Here is a 26,211-nt window from a genome sequence, read left to right as displayed (position 1 = left end):
GAGCAGTTTGTATTCTACAGCTAAATGTTAGGTCTTTGGTCAATTTGTAAAAGGGCTTGTTTACAGTATCATAACTAGAGTTGAGCGAGTACCTAACTATTTGTACTCTATACTCCTAACAAGTACTGTCTAATACTCGCATATTCATTCCGAATAGTGTGTACAATGCAAGTCAATGGGGAAAACTCACAATGTAACGAGTAACCCCAATTCCGCACTATTCACTACTCGCACAAATAGTACGGCATTCGGGTTACTCATTACATTGCGAGTTTTTCCTCATTGACTTGAATTGTACACACTATCAGAATTAATACGAGAGTATTAGTTAGTACTCTTTATGAGTATAGCGAGTATAAATAGTTAGGTACTCGCTCAACACTATTCATAACCCCTTCAGGAACTAACACTAATATCTTGGCTGAGAAGGGGTTCCCGCAAAGTGACGTAAATTTAAGTCATGGCGATCAAGCAGGCACAGGAGCTGTACCCACAAGATTGCCACTGGGAGCACCGTATACCGTATTTTTCGGACCATAAGACGCACTTTTTTTGCCCCAAATGTTGGGGTCTTATGGTCTGCATATAGGGCTGCGGCCGGGAATGAGGGTGCTGCAGTGGAGCGGGTCATCGGCGGCACAAGCAGGCTGTAGCAGCGCCTGCTGTGACCACGTGGGCCCGCTCATTACATATGCACACCCATCATCCCACCCATTATCTCTCAGCACTGAAGCCAGCGCTAACAGGTGGGCGGAATGATGGGCGGGGGGGTGCGCATATTAAACAGCCGGCCGTGATCACCCCTGGCAAATACAGCCTGGAGGGATCATGTGTGGCTGTATTCACTGCCCCCCCGCGCATCATCATCAGCGCGGGGGGCAGTGAATAAGTACGGTACACTCACCCGTCACCGTTCCCCTGCAGCACCGCGATCTCCTCCTGTCTGCCGGCCAGCTGATCTGTGTCACGAGCGGTGAGCACAGAGATGACGTCATCGCTGTGCGTGCCGCTAGTCACGCAGGTCAGCTGACCGGCAGACAGCAGGACGAGCGATGCTGCAGGGAACAGTGACGGCTCCACACAGATCAGCAGCGCTACTGCCGCCACATTCAGGGGGAGGAGCAATGCTGCATGGAGCGAGGAAAGGTGAGTATAAACGTTTATTTCTATGTGTGATACAGGATACATGCCATATAGCAGGATGGGGCCATATAGTAAGATGGATGGGAGCATATAGCAGGATGGGGAGCATATAGCAGGATGGGGAGCATATACAAGACAGGAGGATAATTACCAGGATGGGGTACCTTAGCAGAGAATTTGGGGACATTACACCCATAACAGTGTCAGGAGCAGATCCTTGCCCCATAAGTGTGTCATGACCACATTTTTTGCTTTAAATTTTAATTTTCCTATTTTCCTCCTCTAAAACCAGGGTGCGTCTTATGGTCCGGTGCGTCTTATAGTCCGAAAAATACGGTAAGTTACAGCAAAGCTCTGGCTGTCACAGCCAGGGATGGTCCGTGCACCGCCCCTGGCTGTTTAATCACCTAAATTCCACAATCAATAACAGCATTTAGGGGGCTTGGCAGAGGGAGTTCACTCCTTTTCCCACTTGATCAGGACCCTTGATGATAATATGGGGGCCCAATTGTTCCATGGGACCCCAAGGTCGTCATGACAACCTCCAGGTCAGCTATCTATGGCAAGTCTGTTAGACCATGCCAAGAGCATGGTCTAAAAGACTTGTTAGTGCAGCACTGATAGGTATAATCTATAATGCATTGCAATATATACCAGCAATCAGTGTAATAAACGTTAATGTTCCATTTTGGGACGAAGTAAAAAAAAAAAAAAAAATGTATATTTATGTAAAATCAAAAAAAAAAAAAAAAAAAAAAAAAAAACAACCCAAAACCAGTACACATCTTTGGTATCGCTGCGTCTGTAACAACCTGAACTATAAAACTGACACTAGTTAAAGGGAATCTGTCAGCAGGTTTTTGCTCATCTGAGAGCAGCATGGTCAAATAGACTCTGAATCTAACAATATATCTTCAACTCAACCCACAAAAAAACAAAAAAAAACAAAATACTAAGTTCCCACTTAGGTCCATCATCTATTAATAGAAAGATAGGGGACTACCAAGTTACTAAAAGCACAAAGGCTCTTGAAAAACAGTATAGCTCCCCCAAAAAAGAAATACAGCTAAGTCTACACTTCCAAATCCAGATGCCACTTTCCCTTCACAGCACAATACCGTCCACATGTTTGACATTGTTCTAGTAAGGAAGCCTGCTTAACATATTGGGGTGTGTGCCTGCAGAAGCACAAGTTTGGCACAGTGTACAGGCTCTGCAATGTACTGGGCATTACAAGGACTTATTTGCAATTTTTAATTCTGCAATATTCACTGCATTTGGCTACATGGGTGTTTTCCCAGAGACAAGATCATCATTACACCCATAGCTTAATTCTGAGAGGGGTGTAATTTCCAATATGTGGTCACTTGAGGGAGGTTCTGCTGTTCTGGCATTTAGGGGCTCGGCAAATGGCGTCTGCTATCTATTCTAGGAAAATCAGCGTTCCAAAAGTTGTAGGGTACTCCTTTCCTCCTGAGCACTGTCGTGTGGCCTAACAGTACTGCACAGTCATTTGACATATTGCCACGTTCAGGAGAAAGCTTAACACATTATGGGGCTTTATTTTTTGTTACCTAATCACCTGTTAAAAATTGAAAATCTGGGGTTAAAACACAATTTTAGTTGTAAAAACATAATTCTTTTTTCTTCACCGCACAATAGTATAACATTTTGGAACACACCTGTGGTGTCAATATGCTCACTGTACTCCTAGGTAAATTCATTGAGGGGTGCAGTTTGTAACATCACGTATCACTTATGGGGGATCTCTGCTGCTCCGGCACCTCAGGGGCTCTGCCAAAGTGACATGGCATCCGCAAACCATTGCAGCAAATTCTGAAGCCCCTTCCCTTTTCAGCCTTTGTACTGTACCTCATAACTAGTTTCCGATTACACAGAGGATATTGGCGCACTCAGTAAAAATTACACAACCAACTTGTCCAATTTTTTTTATTATTAGCCCTTATAAAAATTAAACACTTGGCTAAAAGAACATTTTAGCAAAGTTTTTGTGTTGTGTTTTTTTTTTTTAAATTATTATTGTTTGTTCAATGCCCAATGGTGTACATTTCAGTTACAGATCTGTGGTGTCAATATGCTCACTGCATCTCCATAGATAAATTGAGGGGTGTACTATGTATATTGGGGTCATTTATGGGGGGGCTGCTTTTGTGGCATGTCAAGGGCTCTGCTAATGTGACATGTCACCCCCAAACCATTCCAACTAAATCTGAACTCCAATATGGCGCTCCTTCCCTTCAGTCCTTTGCATTGTGAATTGCAATTGAGGGATGGGTCCCTGAAGGAGGTAGGCCATACTAAGGAGAGGACATTCCAATGAGATGAGGGCCACACCAATAACCCAAAGGCACTTTGTGAAGGATTCCTTTCTTGTAACTATGAAGTGACCATAAGCTAAAAGAATGCATGTGTCGTCTTGTGATACAGTGCTGATGTTATTCATGTATTTATACGTCGTGCTGCTCATTTGGTTTGGGATATAATTTTTTTACACTTTTGTATGTGTGCTTTTTTTACTAACCCTCCCCTAAAATCTACGTAGTGATATTCTTATTGTTTGATATTGGTGTTGTCAATATTTCTAGATATCATCAATATCCATGTAACTCGAAATTGATATTGTTCGCAATGATATTTCTTACACCGTGGAAATGAAAAAAAAAAATTAAATTGAACCTACAAAATGTTACTTTAACCTCAAATTTTTCCTTTTAACAAGGTGAAAAGGAAAAAATGTATAGTACAATTTCTCCCGAGTACACAGGTATCTCATATGTAAAACTACAGTCTGAACGCACGGCACGGCTCTGAGGGGTAAGACCACAATTTGAATTTTAGAGCACCATTTTGGCTGGAATAGATTGCAAACGCCATGTCACACTTGAAGAGCAGAAACCCCCCACATGGGAACCCATTCTGGAAACTACACCGCTCAAGAAAGTAATCAGTGGGGTGTAGTGAGCAATATTAATATTCAGCCATCAGTAGTAATAATGTCAGTGCCTGTAGACAAAACCCTAGAAATAGAGGAGTAACATGCATCTTTAAATTAAAGACCCCCCCCCCCAAAAAAAAACAAAAAAATCATTCAAAAATGTAAAAGGCTAGTAAGTGCAAGAAAAGGGATGAAACCAACTGAAAATATTCACATCTGATATGAATGGATTTGCCCAGTCCTTCATTCTGGAATTATTAGTTTCTGCATCAAGCGTGGGCTAGTGATCATCCAGTTTGAGGCATGCTGTCATAGTCCATTACAGATTGTTTATCCATGATGTACAGTCTGGGCTAACAGAAAGCAGAGTAGCTTCAATAAAAGAAAAATAGATGTCAGATGCTTGAGGGCTCCAGCTGAAATCGTGATTCTTCAGATATCCCATACTGCTCCAAAGGGTCCTGCACGCAGAAGCCATGTAAGTATCTCATCAGACAGAAAGTACTGGTCAGTCACCCCCCTGCACTCACCTTCCCACTAATCTTCAGAATTTCATTCCTATAAAACAGGAGACTTTTCCTCATGAACTCGTAGCTGGAATAACAACACACGTTCCGGAAAACATCAGTTTCAAACAATTTCAAAATATACAGTTTATTTTAGCACAATTGTATTGTCAGTTTGTCTGCAGTGCCGATGCCATATTAGTACTGTACCCAAACGCTGAAGAATAAAGCACATTATGTGCACAAGACACTAATGTACAAGCGTACGAGGAGGGCTGGGGAGGTCCTAAAATTGCTGATTTGGATTGAAACAGCATGGGGAAAATGCCTGGACACATCTGACCCCCAGGTCACTGCTGAAAACGCGGCGTCAGAGTATTATGCCACTTGCAGCTAGAATAGTCATTTACCACATTAACAATGTATAGAGGGCATTTCTGGTTAATTTAATGTTAGCTTCATTGAAAGAAAAAAAAAAAAAGAAAAAAAAAAAGTGCTTTTCTTTAAAAAATAAAGAAATATCCAAGTTGCCCTAAACAGCTGAACTGTAGTGTATACTTTCAGATATATCCTACTGTCCATTAATATGTCTAACCTAGTTCTTGCCCAGGACTTGTTTTCTTAAGGCTTCTGTACCCGCCCTGAGATATTACTTTGGTACTGCGCCTATGGTGCTGTCTGGAGGGACTTCCTGGAAAATACGAATTACACCTACCGGCAATTCAGTTTCCAGTAGTCCCTCAGGACAGCACCCTTATTTCCCTCCCCTTACAGTTTATCTTGCAGATGAGTTGCTATTTGTTTGTATAAATCGTTGGTATCCATCCTTCTGTAAGTACTTTAAAAACACCGGAGGGTGGAGGTGCGGAGAAGCCTTAACCGCTCTGTGATCCTGTCCCTGTATAGGTCAAGGGGATTAACTCCTCCTGTGGTGCAGTCCTGAGAGACTACTGGAAACTGAATTACCGATTACCAATAGGTGTAAATTAGTTTGTTTTTTTTTTGCTTTCAAACTTTTTATAGTTCTGCCTAAACCCTCCACAGAAGCTCTTGGGTAGTCAGTGGTAAAGACAATCACTTTTTCTAACCGCTAATTATAAATTGGATGTCAATTTAGGGTAACATCACAAGAAATATGTTCTTTTATGTATAAGTTAAGGTTAATAATTTGTATTTCAATAGCGCCCACATATTCCGCAGAACTTCACAATTCAGAGAGGACAGGTACAGACAATATCCGACATTAGAGTAACAATGCAATAGATACCAAGAGGAGTGCGTGCCCTGTTCACAAGCTTACACTCTATGAGCTACATTAAAATAGGAACTTTAGTGTTAACAGTAGCTATTTTAATTCAGCTAAAGCCACGTTCACACATTCAGTATTTGGTGAGTGTTTTACCTCAGTATTTGTAGCCATAACCAGGAGAGGGACAATCATAGGAAAACTATAATAGAAACACATCACCACTTCTGTATTATTCACCCATTCCTGGTCTTGGCTACAAATACAGAGTTGAGCGAGTACCTAACTATTTGTACTCACTATACTCATAATGAGTGCTGTCTAATACTCGTGTATTCATTCCGAATAGCATCTGCAATGCAAGTCAATGGGGAATACTCGCAAAGCAACAAGTAACCCAAATGCTGCACTATTCGTGCAAGTAGCGAATAGTATGGCATTCGGGTTACTCGTTACATTGCGAATTTTCCCCAATGACTTGCATTGCACACGTTATTCGGAACGAATACGCCAGTATAGACAGTACTCATGAGTATAGCGAGTACAAGTAGTTAGGTACTCGCTCAACTCTAATACTGAGGTAAAATACATAAATCACCAAATACTCTACATGTGTATGTGGCCTAATAGGTTTTTCTAGTTCTTCCACCAATTCAGTGCTCACCTGGCATTAGTCAGTGCTTCTACCCATTCGTCGCGCTGTTCCTGACTGCTGCATTCAAAAGTGTACTTTCTGTCTGGCTCATCGATGAAGGCTGGAGAGCAAGACATTTGGAAGTAGTAAGCAAACTAATCATAAAGGAAAAAGCTGAAGATGGTTATACACAGAACAGTGACTATGCGGACAGTCTGACTGAACCCTAACTTCTGCGACATAGTTTTAGGAACAAATAGATAATTTATAACCTTATCAATATTGTCCTCTGTGGAAGCAATACACCCATTTGGCAGCCTAATATCAATGGTTAGCATGAAAACAATGCAGTACTCACATATTAAGAAGCTTTTCTCCTCTTCCTTCTTCACTATACAGTGTTCTAAAAGCAGTGCTCCAATGGGCTGTAGAAAGAAGAAACATCTCTTCTGAGTGAGGATATTACATGTTAGGCTGGGGCCACATGGGGACTACTGCGATCCACTTGCATGACACTCGGCTCGTGCTGGCAGTACAGCAGAGCTGAGTGTCATGCGTGTGTCCTTGCAACTGAGGTCCGACCCTGCGAGCAGACCTCAGCTGCGGGGGGCTCTCAGGAGGGGTGGGAGGGATTTCTCTCCCTCTCTCCTCCATAGCCGGCTATTGCCATTCTCGCACTGCACTAGCAGTACACCGGTGTACCGCGAGTGCAGTGCGATTTTTCTCTCGCCCCATTCACTTGAATGGATGCGAGAGAAAGAGTCTCTGCTTACAATCGCAGCATGCTGCGATTGTTTTCTCAGTCCGATTAGGGCTGAGAAAATAATCGCTCATGTGCGCTGTCACACAGGCTAGGATTGGTCCGAGGGGAATGCGATGTTTTATCGCACTCCACTCGCACTGTTTTTCTTGCCGTGTGCCTTAGGCCTTATAGGAACACTCAGCACATGATCTACAGCCCTGGGCTTAGTGTACAGCACAGAAATCAGAAGGACTACAGCGACAGATGCCCTGTGTCACTCACCACTCAGGCTCTTAAATCGGCATATCAAAGTATCAGCATTCCCTATGGTATTCCTTCAGGGAAGAGGTCCCCAATCTGTGGCTCAGGAGTCACATGTGGCTCTCGGCTGTCTGCCAGCTTGGTCCATATGCACCAGGTCTAGCAAACAGCTATGAGGAGCAGGTGGTGACTTTGTGAGCAGCCCCATACAGAAGAGCAGATCTGAATTGGGGTAAGATAGGAACCTCCGGATCTTGGTATACTGCCTCGGAGTGGTGATTTCTGTGGAGAAGCTTTGACTGTTATACCGTAATGGGTGCTCTGGGTATCACTACTGTGAGGGGAGCTTGATGTGGCTCGCAACCCTCTCTGACCTGAAATGTGGCTTGGGACCCCGTTTTAAAGGGAACCTGTCAGCAGAAATGTCCCCTAAAACCTAACAGATTCCCCCTCTGCAGCTCCTGGGCTGCATTCTATAAAGGTCCCTGTTATGATTGTGCCCACTTTCTGACCGAAAAAAAGTGTTTATAAAGTTGTACCTTTTTGGCTTCTGATTCTGTAAATCTGTCACGGGGGCGGGCTGCCTGATGGCCGTTATTCTGCCCCCTGGTCCTGTATGCCGCCCCCATCGCTGATTTCAATACTTCTGGACGCCGCCCACTGCTCCAGCCATCCCCGCGCATGCCCAGTGCCCATCTCTCGGGGATGAGCACTGTGCCCAGCGTCACCGCTGGTGACGTGCACGCAGGGTTAAGATTATGGGCGGTGCTGTGATGTTTATTCCTAAGCAACCGCCCATAATCGCGGGACCGCGCTTTCCCCCTCGGCCTGCTTCTTTCTGCGCAAGCGCGCTGCTGCTGACCTCACTTCGCCTCCTTCCCATCTTGCCCCGAGGCAGGAAATAGATGGGAAGAGCGCGGAGCAGTGACTACACCGAAAGCGCGGTCCCGCGATTATGGGCGGTTGCTTAGGAATAAACATCACAGCACCGCCCATAATCTTAACCCTGCGTGCACGTGACGCTGGGCACAGTGCTCATCCCCGAGAGATGGGCACTGGGCATGCGCGGGGATGGCTGGAGCAGTGGGCGGCGTCCAGAAGTATTGAAATCAGCGATGGGGGCGGCATACAGGACCAGGGGGCAGAATAACGGCCATCAGGCTGCCCGCCCCCGTGACAGATTTACAGAATCAGAAGCCAAAAAGGTACAACTTTATAAACACTTTTTTTCGGTCAGAAAGTGGGCACAATCATAACAGGGACCTTTATAGAATGCAGCCCAGGAGCTGCAGAGGGGGAATCTGTTAGGTTTTAGGGGACATTTCTGCTGACAGGTTCCCTTTAAAGATGAATGTGGCTCTCAAGGTCAGAAAGGTTGGGAACCTCTACTTTAGAGTAACGCTAAAAACACTGAGGCCACATATGAAATTAATTAGATGAAAATTCTAATAAATAATTTTGGAAAACCGAAAAATTTGTGCGCAACGTGGAGTTACGCAATTTATTTTTTTTAGACTTGATGCTTTCCCAACAATTTTGCCCACTGTACCAAAATAGGCTGGATGGGGATGTGAAGGTACAGCTTGTCTAATTCACGACAAGCAGTGGAGATTCCTTATGCTGGAGATCACTGACTAGAGCAAGACTGATTAGGAGGCACACAAAAGGCACATGCCACTTTTCAGACACATCTGATTCATTAAGAGGCATGCACTTTTTAATCAATGCCTCTGACTCCAAGACGCCTCCTCATGAAGATCGGTATGAAAAATACTGGTCGTGATGAATCAGAGCCTTAAGCTGGGTTCACACATAGCGACAACGACGTCGCTGTTACGTCACCATTTTCTGTGACGTAACAGCGACCTTGTAAGTCGCTGTTATGATCGCTGCTTAGCTGTCAAACACAGCAGACGCAGCAGCGATCATAACGTCGCTACATGTGCAGAGAGCAGGGAGCCGCGCACACTGCTTAGCGCTGGCTCCTTGCTCTCCTAGATACAGTACACATAGGGTTAATTACCCGATGCGTACTGCAGCTACATGTCACAGTGCAGAGAGCAGGGAGCCGCGCACACTTCTTAGCGCTGGCTCCCTGCTCTCCTAGCTACAGTACACATAGGGTTAATTAACCCGATGTGTACTGCAGCTGCATGTCACAGTGCAGAGAGCAGGGAGCCGCGCACACTGCTTAGCGCTGGCTCCTTGCTCTCCTAGATACAGTACACATAGGGTTAATTACCCGATGCGTACTGCAGCTACATGTGCACAGAGCAGGAGCCGGCACTGGCAGCAAGAGCGGCGGAGGCTGGTAACAAAGGTAAATATCGGGTAACCAGGGAAAGGTCTTCCCTTGGTTACCCGATGTTTACAGTGGTTACAGCTTTCCGCAGCTGCCAGACGCCGGCTCCTGCTCCCTGCTCGCTTCATTTCGTCGCTCTCTCGCTGTCACACACAGTGATCTGTGCTTCACAGCGGGAGAGCGACGACGAAAAAATTAAGCAGGACATTCAGCAACGACCGGCGACCTCACAGCAGGGGCCAGCTCGTTGCTGGATGTCACACACAGCGACAGCGACGGGACGTCGCTGCAACGTCACAGAAAATGGTGACACCACCTTAAGAATCTCAGTAAATGAATATGTGGCAATAAAAGATGCTCCGTCAGCTCTTCGATGTCAAAGAAATGTGCAGGTAAGAGAAAAGACACGAAATAGGAGAAAGTAGTTGACTCCATTTACCCACCTCCTCCTCGTCTGCCCGGAAGTAAAACAGAAAATTCACAACCAATTTCACCAGACGCTTTTTCAGTACTGAAAGAAAAGAATCTGTTTCAGCAAAAAGAAATACTAATATTATTCAGTCTGCAGGTGGGGAAATAACTGGCCAGGCAGAAGAGGCAGACCTGGACTGATGCATGCTTAGTCTTAATTATTAGAAGCTGTGCAAAACACAATGTACCAGACTTATAGCAATACATAAGCCTCTATCAGCATTTGATTAAAGGGTAACGTACCTGAAAAGCACAAGCCTGAAACAAAGAACAATGCAACACGAGCTTACAACCCTGCTATTCCTACTAGAAATGTATCAGGAGACGCTGTGATGTAGATGGAGCATCTTTCCTCTTGCGGAGATGCTAGTGTCCTCTGCTGCAGAACGCACTGCCCGTGCCCACGATCAGGCTTCCGGGCACAGTGCATTTTCACTGAGTTCTTCCCGCTGAAAATACTCATGTCTCAACAGCATAAAATTGACATGCTGTTGCTTAGAAAGCATAAAAAAGAAGTACAGTGGGCAGGAGCTTGCTATAAATCCATCCACTGTGCTTGTACTGTACAACGCAGCATATTGGATGCAAGGAAAATACAGAGTCCAAAACGCTACTAATCCTGATCGTGGGCACACAGCCTAATTAACCAAATGTGGGGCGTCCCGACAGTCTCGCCATACCTAATCAGTAGCAAGAGCGCACAGACACACTGTAGTTGTCAACATGTATACATTTCCAGGTGGAATAGCAACTGCTAAACAAAGTCCTCCAGGAAAAGATTCCACAATGTTACTAATAAAAACAAACATTAGGACAAGTGGCAAATCCTCTTTAACCCCTTCACCTCCTAGCCTGTTTTCACTTTCCTGACCAGAGTCACTTTATGAGGTTATAACTCGAAAATGCTTCAATGGATCCCGGTGATTCTGAGATGGCTTTTGTGACATTGGACTTCATGTCAGTGGTAACATTTATAATGGTGTTTTTTGCGTGTGTGTGTGAAAATATCGGTAATTTGGCAACATGTTTTATGCCCTTCAGCCCCCAGCAATATTCCATTTTTGCTCCCTTTCTTCTGAAAGCCATAACATTTTTATTTTTCCACCAATCTTGCCATATGAAGGATTACTTTTTTTCAGGAGAAGTTATACTTTTGAATTAAACAATTAATTTTACCATATTGTACTGGAAAACGGGAAAAAATTCCAAGTGCAAAAAGACGTCCAAGTGCACGATTGTTTTTGAGATATTTTATTCACTATATGGAAAAACTGATATGTCGTCATGATGCCTCAGGTCGGTGCGAGTTCATAGACACCAAACATGAATACTTTTATCTAAGGGGTTAAAACAATCAGAAGTTTGTCCAAAAAAAGAATTGAGCTTTTGTCGCCATTTTTAGACACCCATAGCGTTCTTATTTTTCGGGACCTTGGGCTCAGTGACGGCTTATTTTTTGCATCTTAAGCTGACATTCTTAATTAATCCATATTTGTGCAGACGCTACGTTTTGAACGCCTGTTATTGCTTTTTAAAAAAAATGTTGTGGCGACCCAAAAAAAAATGTAATTTTCGCTTTTTTTTAGCGCTACGCCATTTACCGATTAGATTACCGTATTTTCGCATTATAAGATGCACTTTTGTTCCCCCAAATTTTGGGGGAAAGTAGGGGGTGCGTCTTATAATCCGAAAATACAGATTATATACTGCAGGGTCCAGGGGAGGTGGGGGCAGCACTGGAGCAGTGCTGGGGGCTGAGGCAGGAGAAGGCTGCAGGAGGCAGCGAGCGATCTACTGCTCTCGCTCATATAATATGCACTGCTGCTGTTCATCGTGGTGCTGAAACCACACCGCGGTGATGGGCTGATGGAGCGGCGCATGTTATATGTCTCTGCACCCCCCTTTGATGGCACATGCCCCCCTGTGTTAAATATGGCCCCCATGCTGCTGTCCATCCTAAAATAATAAAGCTTTACTTACCTCCTCCAGCGCTGATCTCCAGTGTCTCCCCGGTCTCCCTGCTGCAGCTGTGATCAGGCACGCAGAGATGATGTCACTCTGCTGTGCCGATCACATGACCGGCACCGAGAACCAGGAAGTGCAGGAGCACGGAGGGAGACACCGGGAGGACAGCGATGGAGAAGGTAAGGAAAGACTTTTTATTTTACTATGGGCAGCAGCATGGGGGCCATACCAAACACAGGGGGACGTGTGCCATGCATAGGGGGCCATGGGCAACACAGGGGGACGTGTGCCATCCATAGGAGACGTGTGCCAGCACAAGGGGGCTATATTCAATATAAGGGGGCCATATCCAAATTAAGGGGGCTAATTTTAGCATGGGGGGCTATGAGGGACATATACCCTAGATGATTTGTTAGACGGACACTGGAATTATAAGACGTACCCCATTTAACATTGAAAAAAAAAAAAAAAAATTCTCTTTTCCCTCAAATTTTATCTTCTAAAGCGAAAAATATGGTAATTGATTTTATATATTCATAGATTGCACATTTCTGAACACGACATTACCAAATATGTATTTTTATAACTTATTTTCAATGGGGTGATTTGAACTTTTAGGTTTTTTATTTTTCCGTATTTTTAAAAACTTTTTTATTCATTTTACTAATCCCCCTAGGAGGACTATCACTGCAGCGTCTGATCGCTTGTTCATTGCTGTTGATCATAGCTGCAAAGCTCTAATCAGCAGAAATGCAGTTTTCTTGCTACAGCCGCTGCTCTGTCGGCTCGCACAGGTCATGCTAGCGTCAGGTGTTATCACATGACCCCGAGTTACCATGGCAACCATTGGCTCACCGTGATCACGACACAAGGCCTCCAATGGTGGTAGGGAACAGCGCAATCCCCGCTGCAGCCATTTAAATCATGCTGACACATTTGGACAGCGCGATCTAAGTGCCAGGCAGGCGTGGGTGGATCGCAGATCCACTTGTTAGCCCACATGTCTGCTGTTCAAATCAGCAGAAATGTGCAAGGATCACCACTGGCTAACCGCAGCAGCTGGCGGCGATTACCGTGACATTACTGATGAAGGGGTCGTTAAACTAGAGAAATATGTCACATAAAATAGTTAATAACATTTCCCACATGTCTACTTTACATCAACACCATTTTTTCAGCACATTTTTTTTTGTTAGGAAGTTAGAAGGATTAAAAGTTTATCAGTACCCAAAAAGGCAAATAATTCTAAATACAGCACCCCTCACACTGCTCAAAACCACATCCAAGAAGTTTATTAAAGGTATTCGGTCAGCAGGTTTTTGCTATGTAAGCTGAAGCTATTTGTTTAAACAGCAGGACCCTTATCATTGCTCCAACTACAAAGTCACTTGCAGGACAGTATGACAAGCTCCCCCCTCTGATTGACAGCTCACTGAATGTACACACCAGAGCCTGGTGTGGGTGGGACAGCTCTATCAGCTCTGCTACATAATCTAAAAATGTTAATTGTGTCAGAATGGCTGCACCCAGTAATCTAAGGAATACATCATTGGATTTGGGATGTCTTTGCCTACATTATGCAGCTCCCAGATGGGGTAGCAAGAACCTGCTGACAGATTCCCTTCATAGAAACAAAAGCAATGTGTAAGGAAAAAAATGAAAATTTTACTTTTTCGCCACAAATGTTACATTAGCCCCAAAGTTTGCATTTTCACGGGGGTAACAGCAGAAAAGGGAAATTAGACTTTGTGCAATTTCTCCTGAGTACGATACCCCATGTGTGGTGGAAACCTATTGTTTGGGTGCATTGCAGGGCTTGGAAGAGGAGGAGCGCCATTTGACTTTTAGATAGATAGTGGATGCCATGTCACGTTTGGAGAGCGTATCTCAGCTCACGCACCAATAAAAGTCTATGGGTGCATGTGAATTATTATACTGCACTAATGCCATCTGAGTGCAGTGCGATACATGTAGAGACAGACAATGGAGAGATTAATCCCTCCATCTTCTCCGCAGCTGTGATCTGATCACAATATAATAACACTCGGCTCACGCTCACAGTAGAGCCTAAGGTCGGCGTCACACTAGCATCGGATGCTAATTGACCCTTGGCTAAAGCTGGTGTCACACACAGCGACAACGACAACGACGTCGCTGCTACGTCACCATTTTCTGTGACGTTGCAGCGACGTCCCGTCGCTGTCGCTGTGTGTGACATCCAGCAACGACCTGGCCCCTGCTGTGAGGTCGCCGGTCGTTGCTGAATGTCCAGCTTCATTTTTTGGTCGTCACTCTCCCGCTGTGACACACACATCGCTGTGTGTGACAGCGAGAGAGCGACGAAATGAAGCGATCAGGAGCCGGCACTGGCAGCTGCGGTAAGCTGTAACCAGCGTAAACATCGGGTAACCAAGGGAAGACCTTTCCCTGGTTACCCGATGTTTACGCTGGTTACCAGCCTCCGCTCTTGCTGCCAGTGCCGGCTCCTGCACTGTGACATGTGGCTGCAGTACACATCAGGTAATTAACCCGATGTATACTGTAGCAAGGAGAGCAAGGAGCCAGCGCTAAGCAGTGCGCGCGGCTCCCTGCTCTCTGAACTGTGACATGTAGCTGCAGCACACATCGGGTTAATTAACCCGATGTGTACTGTAGGAGAGCAAGGAGCCAGCGCTAAGCGCGGTTCCCTGCTCTCTGAACATGTAGCACAGCGACGTTATGATCGCTGCTTCTGCTGTGTTTGACAGCTAAGCAGCGATCATAACAGCGACTTACAAGGTCGCTGTTACGTCACCGAAAATGGTGACGTAACAGCGACGTCGTTGTCGCTGTCGTTTAGTGTGAACCCAGCTTTAGGCTCTGCTGTGAGCGTGAGCCGAGTGTCATTATATGGTGATCAGATCACAGGTGCGGAGATGGAGGGATTAATCTCTCCATTGTCTGCCTCTGCATGTATCACACTGCACTCAGATGGCATCAGCACAGTATAATAATTCACATGCACCCATAGACTTGTATTGGTGCGCTGCCAATGACAGCATGCAGTGATTTTGCTTTTGCGTTCCACTATGACCAATGTTAGTTGATGGTGCAGATCACATCTGCAATTTTTTTTCCTCATGCAGAATCAGCCTGAGAGAAAAACGGCAACATGATGCGAATAACAGCGTATCTCGAATTTCACACTTCAGTCTTTTTCCATCAGTCACAATCCATTGCCTTGAAAAAATACGGTAGCCTGCAAAATATTTTGCAGGATTCAGGTTTTTTTGCATAGACTTGCATTAACGACGGATTGCGATTGATGGCCTTGCGTTGCATGCGCCGTGCGATGGCTCAGTCGTGGATTCACTGACTGTCGGGCGAAAGGAACTGACACTAATGTTTTAGGGTACTTTCACACTTGCGTTGTTTTCCTTCCGTTACAATCCGTCCTTTTGGAAAACAGCGGAATCCGTTAACGGATTCCGCTGCTTCCCATAGACTTGTATGGATGACGGATTGTACCAAAACGACCTGCGTTGCTTCCGCTGGGTGACGCTCCGTTGCTTCCGCCCAGCGGGAAGAACGCAGCATGTAACATTGTTTTGAGCAGCGGAATCCTCTGGATTTCACTGCGCATGCTCTTTTTTTTTAAAAAAAAATCACAAACTTTATTTTGGCTTGCGGTGGCCGAACGTTCAGCTGAGCGCCCGCCCGCATGCCCGGGCGCCGGCAAGTGACAGCGCTCAGCTGATCACCCGGCGGCCGGCTGCAGGGAGCGATCAGCTGATCATTCACAATAGTCTGCCACCGGTAAAACTGTATAAAAAAAAAAAAATCAAAAACGGATTCCGTTGTTTTGCAGCATCCGTTGCATCCGTCACACAACACAATGCAGCTGATACCTTTCAACGCAAGTGTGAAACTAGCCTTATGGAGCATAAAAAAAAACAAAAAAAACCTCACTGCGCAGGATTCCATTGCAATCCGTCAAGAGGTATAAATGGTTGTCTGTGGTGCAGGATTCCGCCGTAATCTGTCGCACGACGGAATCCAGTGCTATATTCCGTCATTTGCTACTGAGCATGCCCAGTATGTACACGATCACATTGCAAGGCTCCAGATAGGAATAATCCACACACAATTTTAGCTATAACAACATTTATGCTGCCCCTTTCTCTCCAGACTGTCACAGATGGCCTATGAAAACACAGTAATATGTCACCAAGATGTCTGGCACTCCCATTGGGCTGTCCCAAAAACAAACGGATCATGACGGAGCCGTCGCAAAACGGACGCACAATGGATGTAATGGATCAGTTATTTCACAGGATTCCTGTGAAATAACACATCCGTTGCGTCCGTTGACAGCTAAAAAAACGACGGATCTGAAACGACTGTAATGTGAAAGTAGCCTAATATTAGTCTATGGGTGCGCGTGACAGACTGCAGTGCGATATACGCAGACAATGCAGAAATTAACCTCTTCATCTTCTACTCACTTGATGGAATCCGATCACAGTATAACACTTGTCTCACGCTGACAGCAGAGACTGAGCCAAGAGTCACTAGAATATCACATCCGATGTTAGTGTGACGCCGCCCATCACAATGTCCCCTGTAATGGTCTATCCCTGGAGGTAGGGGTCTGGCTCCTTGTTGATCAGCTGATGGGGCACACAGCTCTACAGTTTGTAGTCAGTGGCTGCCACTGCACCTCTGGGGACTGTGCAATGATCATGTGTGACCTGCAGTAGGGGCATAGGCACTACATGACGGACAGCTGTGCCCCCACGGGAGGGGTGGAGACGACGTCCTGGCCCGCTCCAGGTACTCACCGCTGCCTTTCTTAGGGCCCCACATCTGCAGCTCCGCTCTCTGCCTGACAGTATGGGCAGCCCTCTCCCGGTACTCACCGCTGCCTTTCTTAGGGCCCGCATCTGCAGCTCCGCTCTCTGCCTGACAGTATGGGCAGCCCTCTCTTGGTACTCACCGCTGCCTTTCTTAGGGCCCGCATCTGCAGCTCCGCTCTCTGCCTGACAGTATGGGCAGCCCTCTCCCGGTATTCACCGCTGCCTTTCTAAGGGCCCGCATCTGCAGCTCCGCTCTCTGCCTGACAGTATGGGCAGCCCTCTCCCGGTACTCACCGCTGCCTTTCTTAGGGCCCCGCATCTGCAGCTCCGCTCTCTGCCTGACAGTATGGGCAGCCCTCTCCCGGTATTCACCGCTGCCTTTCTAAGGGCCCGCATCTGCAGCTCCGCTCTCTGCCTGACAGTATGGGCAGCCCTCTCCCGGTACTCACCGCTGCCTTTCTTAGGGCCCCGCATCTGCAGCTCCGCTCTCTGCCTGGCAGTATGGGCAGCCCTCTCCCGGTACTCACCGCTGCCTTTCTTAGGGCCCCGCATCTGCAGCTCCGCTCTCTGCCTGGCAGTATGGGCAGCCCTCTCCAGGTACTCACCGCAGCCTTTCTTAGGGCCCCGCATCTGCAGCTCCGCTCTCTGCCTGGCACTATGGGCAGCCCTCTCCAGGTACTCACCGCAGCCTTTCTTAGGGCCCCGCATCTGCAGCTCCGCTCTCTGCCTGACAGTATGGGCAGCCCTCTCCTGGTATTCACCGCTGCCTTTCTAAGGGCCCGCATCTGCAGCTCCGCTCTCTGCCTGACAGTATGGGCAGCCCTCTCCTGGTACTCACCGCTGCCTTTCTTAGGGCCCCGCATCTGCAGCTCCGCTCTCTGCCTGGCAGTATGGGCAGCCCTCTCCCGGTACTCACCGCTGCCTTTCTTAGGGCCCCGCATCTGCAGCTCCGCTCTCTGCCTGGCAGTATGGGCAGCCCTCTCCCGGTACTCACCGCTGCCTTTCTTAGGGCCCCGCATCTGCAGCTCCGCTCTCTGCCTGGCAGTATGGGCAGCCCTCTCCCGGTACTCACCGCTGCCTTTCTTAGGGCCCCGCATCTGCAGCTCCGCTCTCTGCCTGGCAGTATGGGCAGCCCTCTCCTGGTACTCACCGCTGCCTTTCTTAGGGCCCCGCATCTGCAGCTCCGCTCTCTGCCTGATAGTATGGGCAGCCCTCTCCTGGTACTCACCGCTGCCTTTCTTAGGGCCCCGCATCTGCAGCTCCGCCGCCTGCTCCGCTCTCTGCCTGACAGTATGGGCAGCCCTCTCCTGGTACTCACCGCTGCCTTTCTTAGGGCCTCGCATCTGCAGCTCCGCTCTCTGCCTGACAGTATGGGCAGCCCTCTCCTGGTACTCACCGCTGCCTTTCTTAGGGCCTCGCATCTGCAGCTCCGCTCTCTGCCTGACAGTATGGGCAGCCCTCTCCTGGTACTCACCGCTGCCTTTCTTAGGGCCCCGCATCTGCAGCTCCGCCGCCTGCTCCGCTCTCTGCCTGACAGTATGGGCAGCCCTCTCCTGGTACTCACCGCTGCCTTTCTTAGGGCCTCGCATCTGCAGCTCCGCTCTCTGCCTGACAGTATGGGCAGCCCTCTCCTGGTACTCACCGCTGCCTTTCTTAGGGCCCCGCATCTGCAGCTCCGCTCTCTGCCTGGCAGTATGGGCAGCCCTCTCCAGGTACTCACCGCAGCCTTTCTTAGGGCCCCGCATCTGCAGCTCCGCTCTCTGCCTGGCACTATGGGCAGCCCTCTCCCGGTACTCACCGCAGCCTTTCTTAGGGCCCCGCATCTGCAGCTTTGCTCTCTGCCTGACAGTATGGGCAGCCCTCTCTTGGTACTCACCGCTGCCTTTCTTAGGGCCCGCATCTGCAGCTCCGCTCTCTGCCTGACAGTATGGGCAGCCCTCTCCTGGTATTCACCGCTGCCTTTCTAAGGGCCCGCATCTGCAGCTCCGCTCTCTGCCTGACAGTATGGGCAGCCCTCTCCTGGTACTCACCGCTGCCTTTCTTAGGGCCCGCATCTGCAGCTCCGCTCTCTGCCTGACAGTATGGGCAGCCCTCTCCTGGTACTCACCGCTGCCTTTCTTAGGGCCCGCATCTGCAGCTCCGCTCTCTGCCTGACAGTATGGGCAGCCCTCTCCCGGTACTCACCGCTGCCTTTCTTAGGGCCCCGCATCTGCAGCTCCGCTCTCTGCCTGACGGTATGGGCAGCCCTCTCCCGGTACTCACCGCTGCCTCTTAGGGCCCCGCATCTGCAGCTCCGCTCTCTGCCTGACGGTATGGGCAGCCCTCTCCCGGTACTCACCGCTGCCTCTTAGGGCCCCGCATCTGCAGCTCCGCTCTCTGCCTGGCACTATGGGCAGCCCTCTCCCGGTACTCACCGCAGCCTTTCTTAGGGCCCCGCATCTGCAGCTCCGCTCTCTGCCTGACAGTATGGGCAGCCCTCTCCCGGTACTCACCGCAGCCTTTCTTAGGGCCCCGCATCTGCAGCTCCGCTCTCTGCCTGACAGTATGGGCAGCCCTCTCCCGGTACTCACCGCAGCCTTTCTTAGGGCCCCGCATCTGCAGCTCCGCTCTCTGCCTGACAGTATGGGCAGCCCTCTCCCGCTACTCACCGCTGCCTTTCTTAGGGCCCCGCATCTGCAGCTCCGCTCTCTGCCTGACAGTATGGGCAGCCCTCTCCCGCTACTCACCGCTGCCTTTCTTAGGGCCCCGCATCTGCAGCTCCGCTCTCTGCCTGACAGTATGGGCAGCCCTCTCCCGGTACTCACCGCAGCCTTTCTTAGGGCCCCGCATCTGCAGCTCCGCTCTCTGCCTGGCAGTATGGGCAGCCCTCTCCCGGTACTCACCGCTGCCTTTCTTAGGGCCCCGCATCTGCAGCTCCGCTCTCTGCCTGGCACTATGGGCAGCCCTCTCCCGGTACTCACCGCTGCCTTTCTTAGGGCCCCGCATCTGCAGCTCCGCTCTCTGCCTGGCAGTATGGGCAGCCCTCTCCCGGTACTCACCGCAGCCTTTCTTAGGGCCCCGCATCTGCAGCTCCGCTCTCTGCCTGGCAGTATGGGCAGCCCTCTCCCGGTACTCACCGCAGCCTTTCTTAGGGCCCCGCATCTGCAGCTCCGCTCTCTGCCTGACAGTATGGGCAGCCCTCTCCCGGTACTCACCGCAGCCTTTCTTAGGGCCCCGCATCTGCAGCTCCGCTCTCTGCCTGACAGTATGGGCAGCCCTCTCCCGCTACTCACCGCTGCCTTTCTTAGGGCCCCGCATCTGCAGCTCCGCTCTCTGCCTGACAGTATGGGCAGCCCTCTCCCGGTACTCACCGCAGCCTTTCTTAGGGCCCCGCATCTGCAGCTCCGCTCTCTGCCTGGCAGTATGGGCAGCCCTCTCCCGGTACTCACCGCTGCCTTTCTTAGGGCCCCGCATCTGCAGCTCCGCTCTCTGCCTGGCAGTATGGGCAGCCCTCTCCCGGTACTCACCGCTGCCTTTCTTAGGGCCCCGCATCTGCAGCTCCGCTCTCTGCCTGGCACTATGGGCAGCCCTCTCCCGGTACTCACCGCTGCCTTTCTTAGGGCCCCGCATCTGCAGCTCCGCCGCCTGCTCCGCTCTCTGCCTGACAGTATGGGCAGCCCTCTCCCGGTACTCACCGCAGCCTTTCTTAGGGCCCCGCATCTGCAGCTCCGCTCTCTGCCTGACAGTATGGGCAGCCCTCTCCCGGTACTCACCGCTGCCTTTCTTAGGGCCCCGCATCTGCAGCTCCGCTCTCTGCCTGACAGTATGGGCAGCCCTCTTCCGGTACTCACCGCTGCCTTTCTTAGGGCCCCGCATCTGCAGCTCCGCCGCCTGCTCCGCTCTCTGCCTGGACAGGGACAGCAGCTCCTTCTCGTTGTAGCGCATCCCGACAACATGGCCCGGGGGCTTCTGACGAATGAACCCAGGACCGCCCCGACACCGAGCACCCGACTGCACACACTTTCACCTGCTGCCGCCCATATTCACATTTCACGCTGGGCAGCGCCTGGAGCCGGATGTGTACGTTCTGTTCGGCGGAATAAAGTTATGTCAGGAGACGTCATATCCGGTTTGATCAGCCACACTTCCGGGGGGAGCGAGGGAGCCACGAAAGTGAGGAGGTGAGTGCTGGGCAGCCGTGTGACTGCGCTCGGTGCCGCGCCCGGCGTGTATTGTCGTGGCCTGCTGCTCACTATTCTCTATGGAGCAGGCTGTGTGTCACACTCCAGGCCCTGTGTATAGGGGGATACTGCCCATATTCTCTATGGAGCAGGCTGTGTCACACTCCAGGCCCTGTGTATAGGGGGGTGCTGCTCACTATTCTCTATGGAGCAGGCTGTGTGTCACACTCCAGGCCCTGTGTATAGGGGGATACTGCCCATATTCTCTATGGAGCAGGCTGTGTGTCACACTCCAGGCCCTATGTATAGGGGGATGCTGCCCATATTCTCTATGGAGCAGCCTGTGTCACACTCCAGGCCCTGTGTATAGGGGGATACTGCCCATATTCTCTATGGAGCAGGCTGTGTGTCACACTCCAGGCCCTGTGTATAGGGGGATGCTGCCCATATTCTCTATGGAGCAGCCTGTGTCACACTCCAGGCCCTGTGTATAGGGGGGTGCTGCCCATATTCTCTATGGAGCAGGCTGTGTGTCACACTCCAGGCCCTGTGTATAGGGGGATGCTGCCCATATTCTCTATGGAGCAGCCTGTGTCACACTCCAGGCCCTGTGTATAGGGGGGATACTGCCCATATTCTCTATGGAGCAGCCTGTGTGTCACACTCCAGGCCCTGTGTATAGGGGGGTGCTGCCCATATTCTCTATGGAGCAGCCTGTGTGTCACACTCCAGGCCCTGTGTATAGGGGGGTGCTGCCCATATTCTCTATGGAGCAGCCTGTGTGTCACACTCCAGGCCCTGTGTATAGGGGGATACTGCCCATATTCTCTATGGAGCAGCCTGTGTGTCACACTCCAGGCCCTGTGTATAGGGGGGATACTGCCCATATTCTCTATGGAGCAGGCTGTGTGTCACACTCCAGGCCCTGTGTATAGGGGGGTGCTGCCCATATTCTCTATGGAGCAGCCTGTGTCACACTCCAGGCCCTGTGTATAGGGGGGGATACTGCCCATATTCTCTATGGAGCAGCCTGTGTCACACTCCAGGCCCTGTGTATAGGGGGATACTGCCCATACTCTCTATGGAGCAGCCTGTGTGTCACACTCCAGGCCCTGTGTATAGGGGGATACTGCCCATATTCTCTATGGAGCAGGCTGTGTGTCACACTCCAGGCCCTGTGTATAGGGGGGATACTGCCCATATTCTCTATGGAGCAGGCTGTGTGTCACACTCCAGGCCCTGTGTATAGGGGGATACTGCCCATATTCTCTATGGAGCAGGCTGTGTGTCACACTCCAGGCCCTGTGTATAGGGGGATACTGCCCATATTCTCTATGGAGCAGCCTGTGTCACACTCCAGGCCCTGTGTATAGGGGGGATACTGCCCATATTCTCTATGGAGCAGCCTGTGTCACACTCCAGGCCCTGTGTATAGGGGGATACTGCCCATATTCTCTATGGAGCAGGCTGTGTGTCACACTCCAGGCCCTGTGTATAGGGGGATGCTGCCCATATTCTCTATGGAGCAGCCTGTGTCACACTCCAGGCCCTGTGTATAGGGGGGTGCTGCCCATATTCTCTATGGAGCAGGCTGTGTGTCACACTCCAGGCCCTGTGTATAGGGGGATGCTGCCCATATTCTCTATGGAGCAGGCTGTGTGTCACACTCCAGGCCCTGTGTATAGGGGGATGCTGCCCATATTCTCTATGGAGCAGCCTGTGTCACACTCCAGGCCCTGTGTATAGGGGGGATACTGCCCATATTCTCTATGGAGCAGCCTGTGTGTCACACTCCAGGCCCTGTGTATAGGGGGGTGCTGCCCATATTCTCTATGGAGCAGCCTGTGTGTCACACTCCAGGCCCTGTGTATAGGGGGGTGCTGCCCATATTCTCTATGGAGCAGCCTGTGTGTCACACTCCAGGCCCTGTGTATAGGGGGATACTGCCCATATTCTCTATGGAGCAGCCTGTGTGTCACACTCCAGGCCCTGTGTATAGGGGGGATACTGCCCATATTCTCTATGGAGCAGGCTGTGTGTCACACTCCAGGCCCTGTGTATAGGGGGGTGCTGCCCATATTCTCTATGGAGCAGCCTGTGTCACACTCCAGGCCCTGTGTATAGGGGGGGATACTGCCCATATTCTCTATGGAGCAGCCTGTGTCACACTCCAGGCCCTGTGTATAGGGGGATACTGCCCATACTCTCTATGGAGCAGCCTGTGTGTCACACTCCAGGCCCTGTGTATAGGGGGATACTGCCCATACTCTCTATGGAGCAGGCTGTGTGTCACACTCCAGGCCCTGTGTATAGGGGGGATGCTGCCCATATTCTCTATGGAGCAGGCTGTGTGTCACACTCCAGGCCCTGTGTATAGGGGGATACTGCCCATATTCTCTATGGAGCAGCCTGTGTCACACTCCAGGCCCTGTGTATAGGGGGATACTGCCCATATTCTCTATGGAGCAGCCTGTGTCACACTCCAGGCCCTGTGTATAGGGGGATACTGCCCATACTCTCTATGGAGCAGGCTGTGTGTCACACTCCAGGCCCTGTGTATAGGGGGGATGCTGCCCATATTCTCTATGGAGCAGGCTGTGTGTCACACTCCAGGCCCTGTGTATAGGGGGGATGCTGCCCATATTCTCTATGGAGCAGGCTGTGTGTCACACTCCAGGCCCTGTGTATAGGGGGATACTGCCCATATTCTCTATGGAGCAGGCTGTGTGTCACACTCCAGGCCCTGTGTATAGGGGGATACTGCCCATATTCTCTATGGAGCAGCCTGTGTGTCACACTCCAGGCCCTATGTATAGGGGGATGCTGCCCATATTCTCTATGGAGCAGGCTGTGTCACACTCCAGGCCCTGTGTATAGGGGGGTGCTGCCCATATTCTCTATGGAGCAGCCTGTGTCACACTCCAGGCCCTGTGTATAGGGGGGATACTGCCCATATTCTCTATGGAGCAGGCTGTGTGTCACACTCCAGGCCCTATGTATAGGGGGATACTGCCCATATTCTCTATGGAGCAGGCTGTGTGTCACACTCCAGGCCCTGTGTATAGGGGGGTGCTGCCCATATTCTCTATGGAGCAGGCTGTGTGTCACACTCCAGGCCCTGTGTATAGGGGGGTGCTACCCATATTCTCTATGGAGCAGGCTGTGTGTCACACTCCAGGCCATGTGTATAGGGGGATGCTGCCCATATTCTCTATGGAGCAGCCTGTGTCACACTCCAGGCCCTGTGTATAGGGGGATACTGCCCATATTCTCTATGGAGCAGCCTGTGTGTCACACTCCAGGCCCTGTGTATAGGGGGATGCTGCCCATATTCTCTATGGAGCAGCCTGTGTCACACTCCAGGCCCTGTGTATAGGGGGGTGCTGCCCATATTCTCTATGGAGCAGGCTGTGTCACACTCCAGGCCCTGTGTATAGGGGGGTGCTGCCCATATTCTCTATGGAGCAGGCTGTGTGTCACACTCCAGGCCCTGTGTATAGGGGGGTGCTACCCATATTCTCTATGGAGCAGGCTGTGTCACACTCCAGGCCATGTGTATAGGGGGATGCTGCCCATATTCTCTATGGAGCAGCCTGTGTCACACTCCAGGCCCTGTGTATAGGGGGATACTGCCCATATTCTCTATGGAGCAGCCTGTGTGTCACACTCCAGGCCCTGTGTATAGGGGGATGCTGCCCATATTCTCTATGGAGCAGCCTGTGTCACACTCCAGGCCCTGTGTATAGGGGGGTGCTGCCCATATTCTCTATGGAGCAGGCTGTGTCACACTCCAGGCCCTGTGTATAGGGGGATACTGCCCATATTCTCTATGGAGCAGCCTGTGTGTCACACTCCAGGCCCTGTGTATAGGGGGATACTGCCCATATTCTCTATGGAGCAGCCTGTGTGTCACACTCCAGGCCCTGTGTATAGGGGGATACTGCCCATATTCTCTATGGAGCAGCCTGTGTCACACTCCAGGCCCTGTGTATAGGGGGATACTGCCCATATTCTCTATGGAGCAGCCTGTGTGTCACACTCCAGGCCCTGTGTATAGGGGGATACTGCCCATATTCTCTATGGAGCAGGCTGTGTCACACTCCAGGCCCTGTGTATAGGGGGATACTGCCCATATTCTCTATGGAGCAGGCTGTGTGTCACACTCCAGGCCCTGTGTATAGGGGGGATACTGCCCATATTCTCTATGGAGCAGGCTGTGTGTCACACTCCAGGCCCTGTGTATAGGGGGATACTGCCCATATTCTCTATGGAGCAGGCTGTGTGTCACACTCCAGGCCCTGTGTATAGGGGGATACTGCCCATATTCTCTATGGAGCAGCCTGTGTCACACTCCAGGCCCTGTGTATAGGGGGATACTGCCCATATTCTCTATGGAGCAGCCTGTGTGTCACACTCCAGGCCCTGTGTATAGGGGGATACTGCCCATATTCTCTATGGAGCAGGCTGTGTCACACTCCAGGCCCTGTGTATAGGGGGATACTGCCCATATTCTCTGGAGCAGGCTGTGTGTCACACTCCAGGCCCTGTGTATAGGGGGGATACTGCCCATATTCTCTATGGAGCAGGCTGTGTGTCACACTCCAGGCCCTGTGTATAGGGGGATACTGCCCATATTCTCTATGGAGCAGGCTGTGTGTCACACTCCAGGCCCTGTGTATAGGGGGATACTGCCCATATTCTCTATGGAGCAGCCTGTGTGTCACACTCCAGGCCCTGTGTATAGGGGGGATGCTGCCCATATTCTCTATGGAGCAGGCTGTGTGTCACACTCCAGGCCCTGTGTATAGGGGGATACTGCCCATATTCTCTATGGAGCAGCCTGTGTGTCACACTCCAGGCCCTGTGTATAGGGGGATACTGCCCATATTCTCTATGGAGCAGGCTGTGTGTCACACTCCAGGCCCTGTGTATAGGGGGGATACTGCCCATATTCTCTATGGAGCAGGCTGTGTGTCACACTCCAGGCCCT

At 50.1% G+C, this 26,211-nt stretch overlaps 2 protein-coding genes across 3 annotated transcripts in view; one reads left to right on the top strand and one right to left on the bottom strand.

Annotated features, from left to right (window-relative positions):
• Positions 1 to 1,247: 1,247 nt before the first annotated feature.
• Positions 1,248 to 21,150, bottom strand: PLEKHJ1 (pleckstrin homology domain containing J1). Of its 2 annotated transcripts, none has more exons than XM_075352588.1 (6): positions 20,892 to 21,150; positions 10,234 to 10,301; positions 6,844 to 6,910; positions 6,516 to 6,606; positions 4,630 to 4,693; positions 1,248 to 4,560 (listed from the first exon to the last, which is right to left on the bottom strand). In XM_075352588.1, the coding sequence occupies exons 1-6, from the start codon at positions 20,983 to 20,985 to the stop codon at positions 4,495 to 4,497; spliced, it is 450 nt and encodes a 149-aa protein (XP_075208703.1). In that variant the 5' UTR covers positions 20,986 to 21,150; the 3' UTR covers positions 1,248 to 4,494. The 2 variants fall into 2 exon arrangements, with proteins under 2 accessions (XP_075208703.1, XP_075208702.1); XM_075352587.1 differs by lacking the exon at positions 20,892 to 21,150 and adding an exon at positions 17,356 to 17,386.
• The window catches only part of SF3A2 (splicing factor 3a subunit 2), a 58,283-nt gene continuing 53,217 nt past the window's right edge, over positions 21,146 to 26,211 (top strand). Inside the window, exon 1 of the mRNA XM_075352586.1 lies at positions 21,146 to 21,221. The gene's annotated coding sequence lies outside the window, so the exon portion shown is untranslated. The remainder of the gene's footprint in view (positions 21,222 to 26,211) is intronic.

The sequence above is a fragment of the Anomaloglossus baeobatrachus genome, chromosome 1, assembly GCF_048569485.1.
Source record: "Anomaloglossus baeobatrachus isolate aAnoBae1 chromosome 1, aAnoBae1.hap1, whole genome shotgun sequence".
Lineage (NCBI taxonomy): Eukaryota > Metazoa > Chordata > Amphibia > Anura > Aromobatidae > Anomaloglossus > Anomaloglossus baeobatrachus.
Note: the sequence above shows the minus strand (reverse complement) of the source record. Positions and strands in the feature narration are given on the sequence as shown.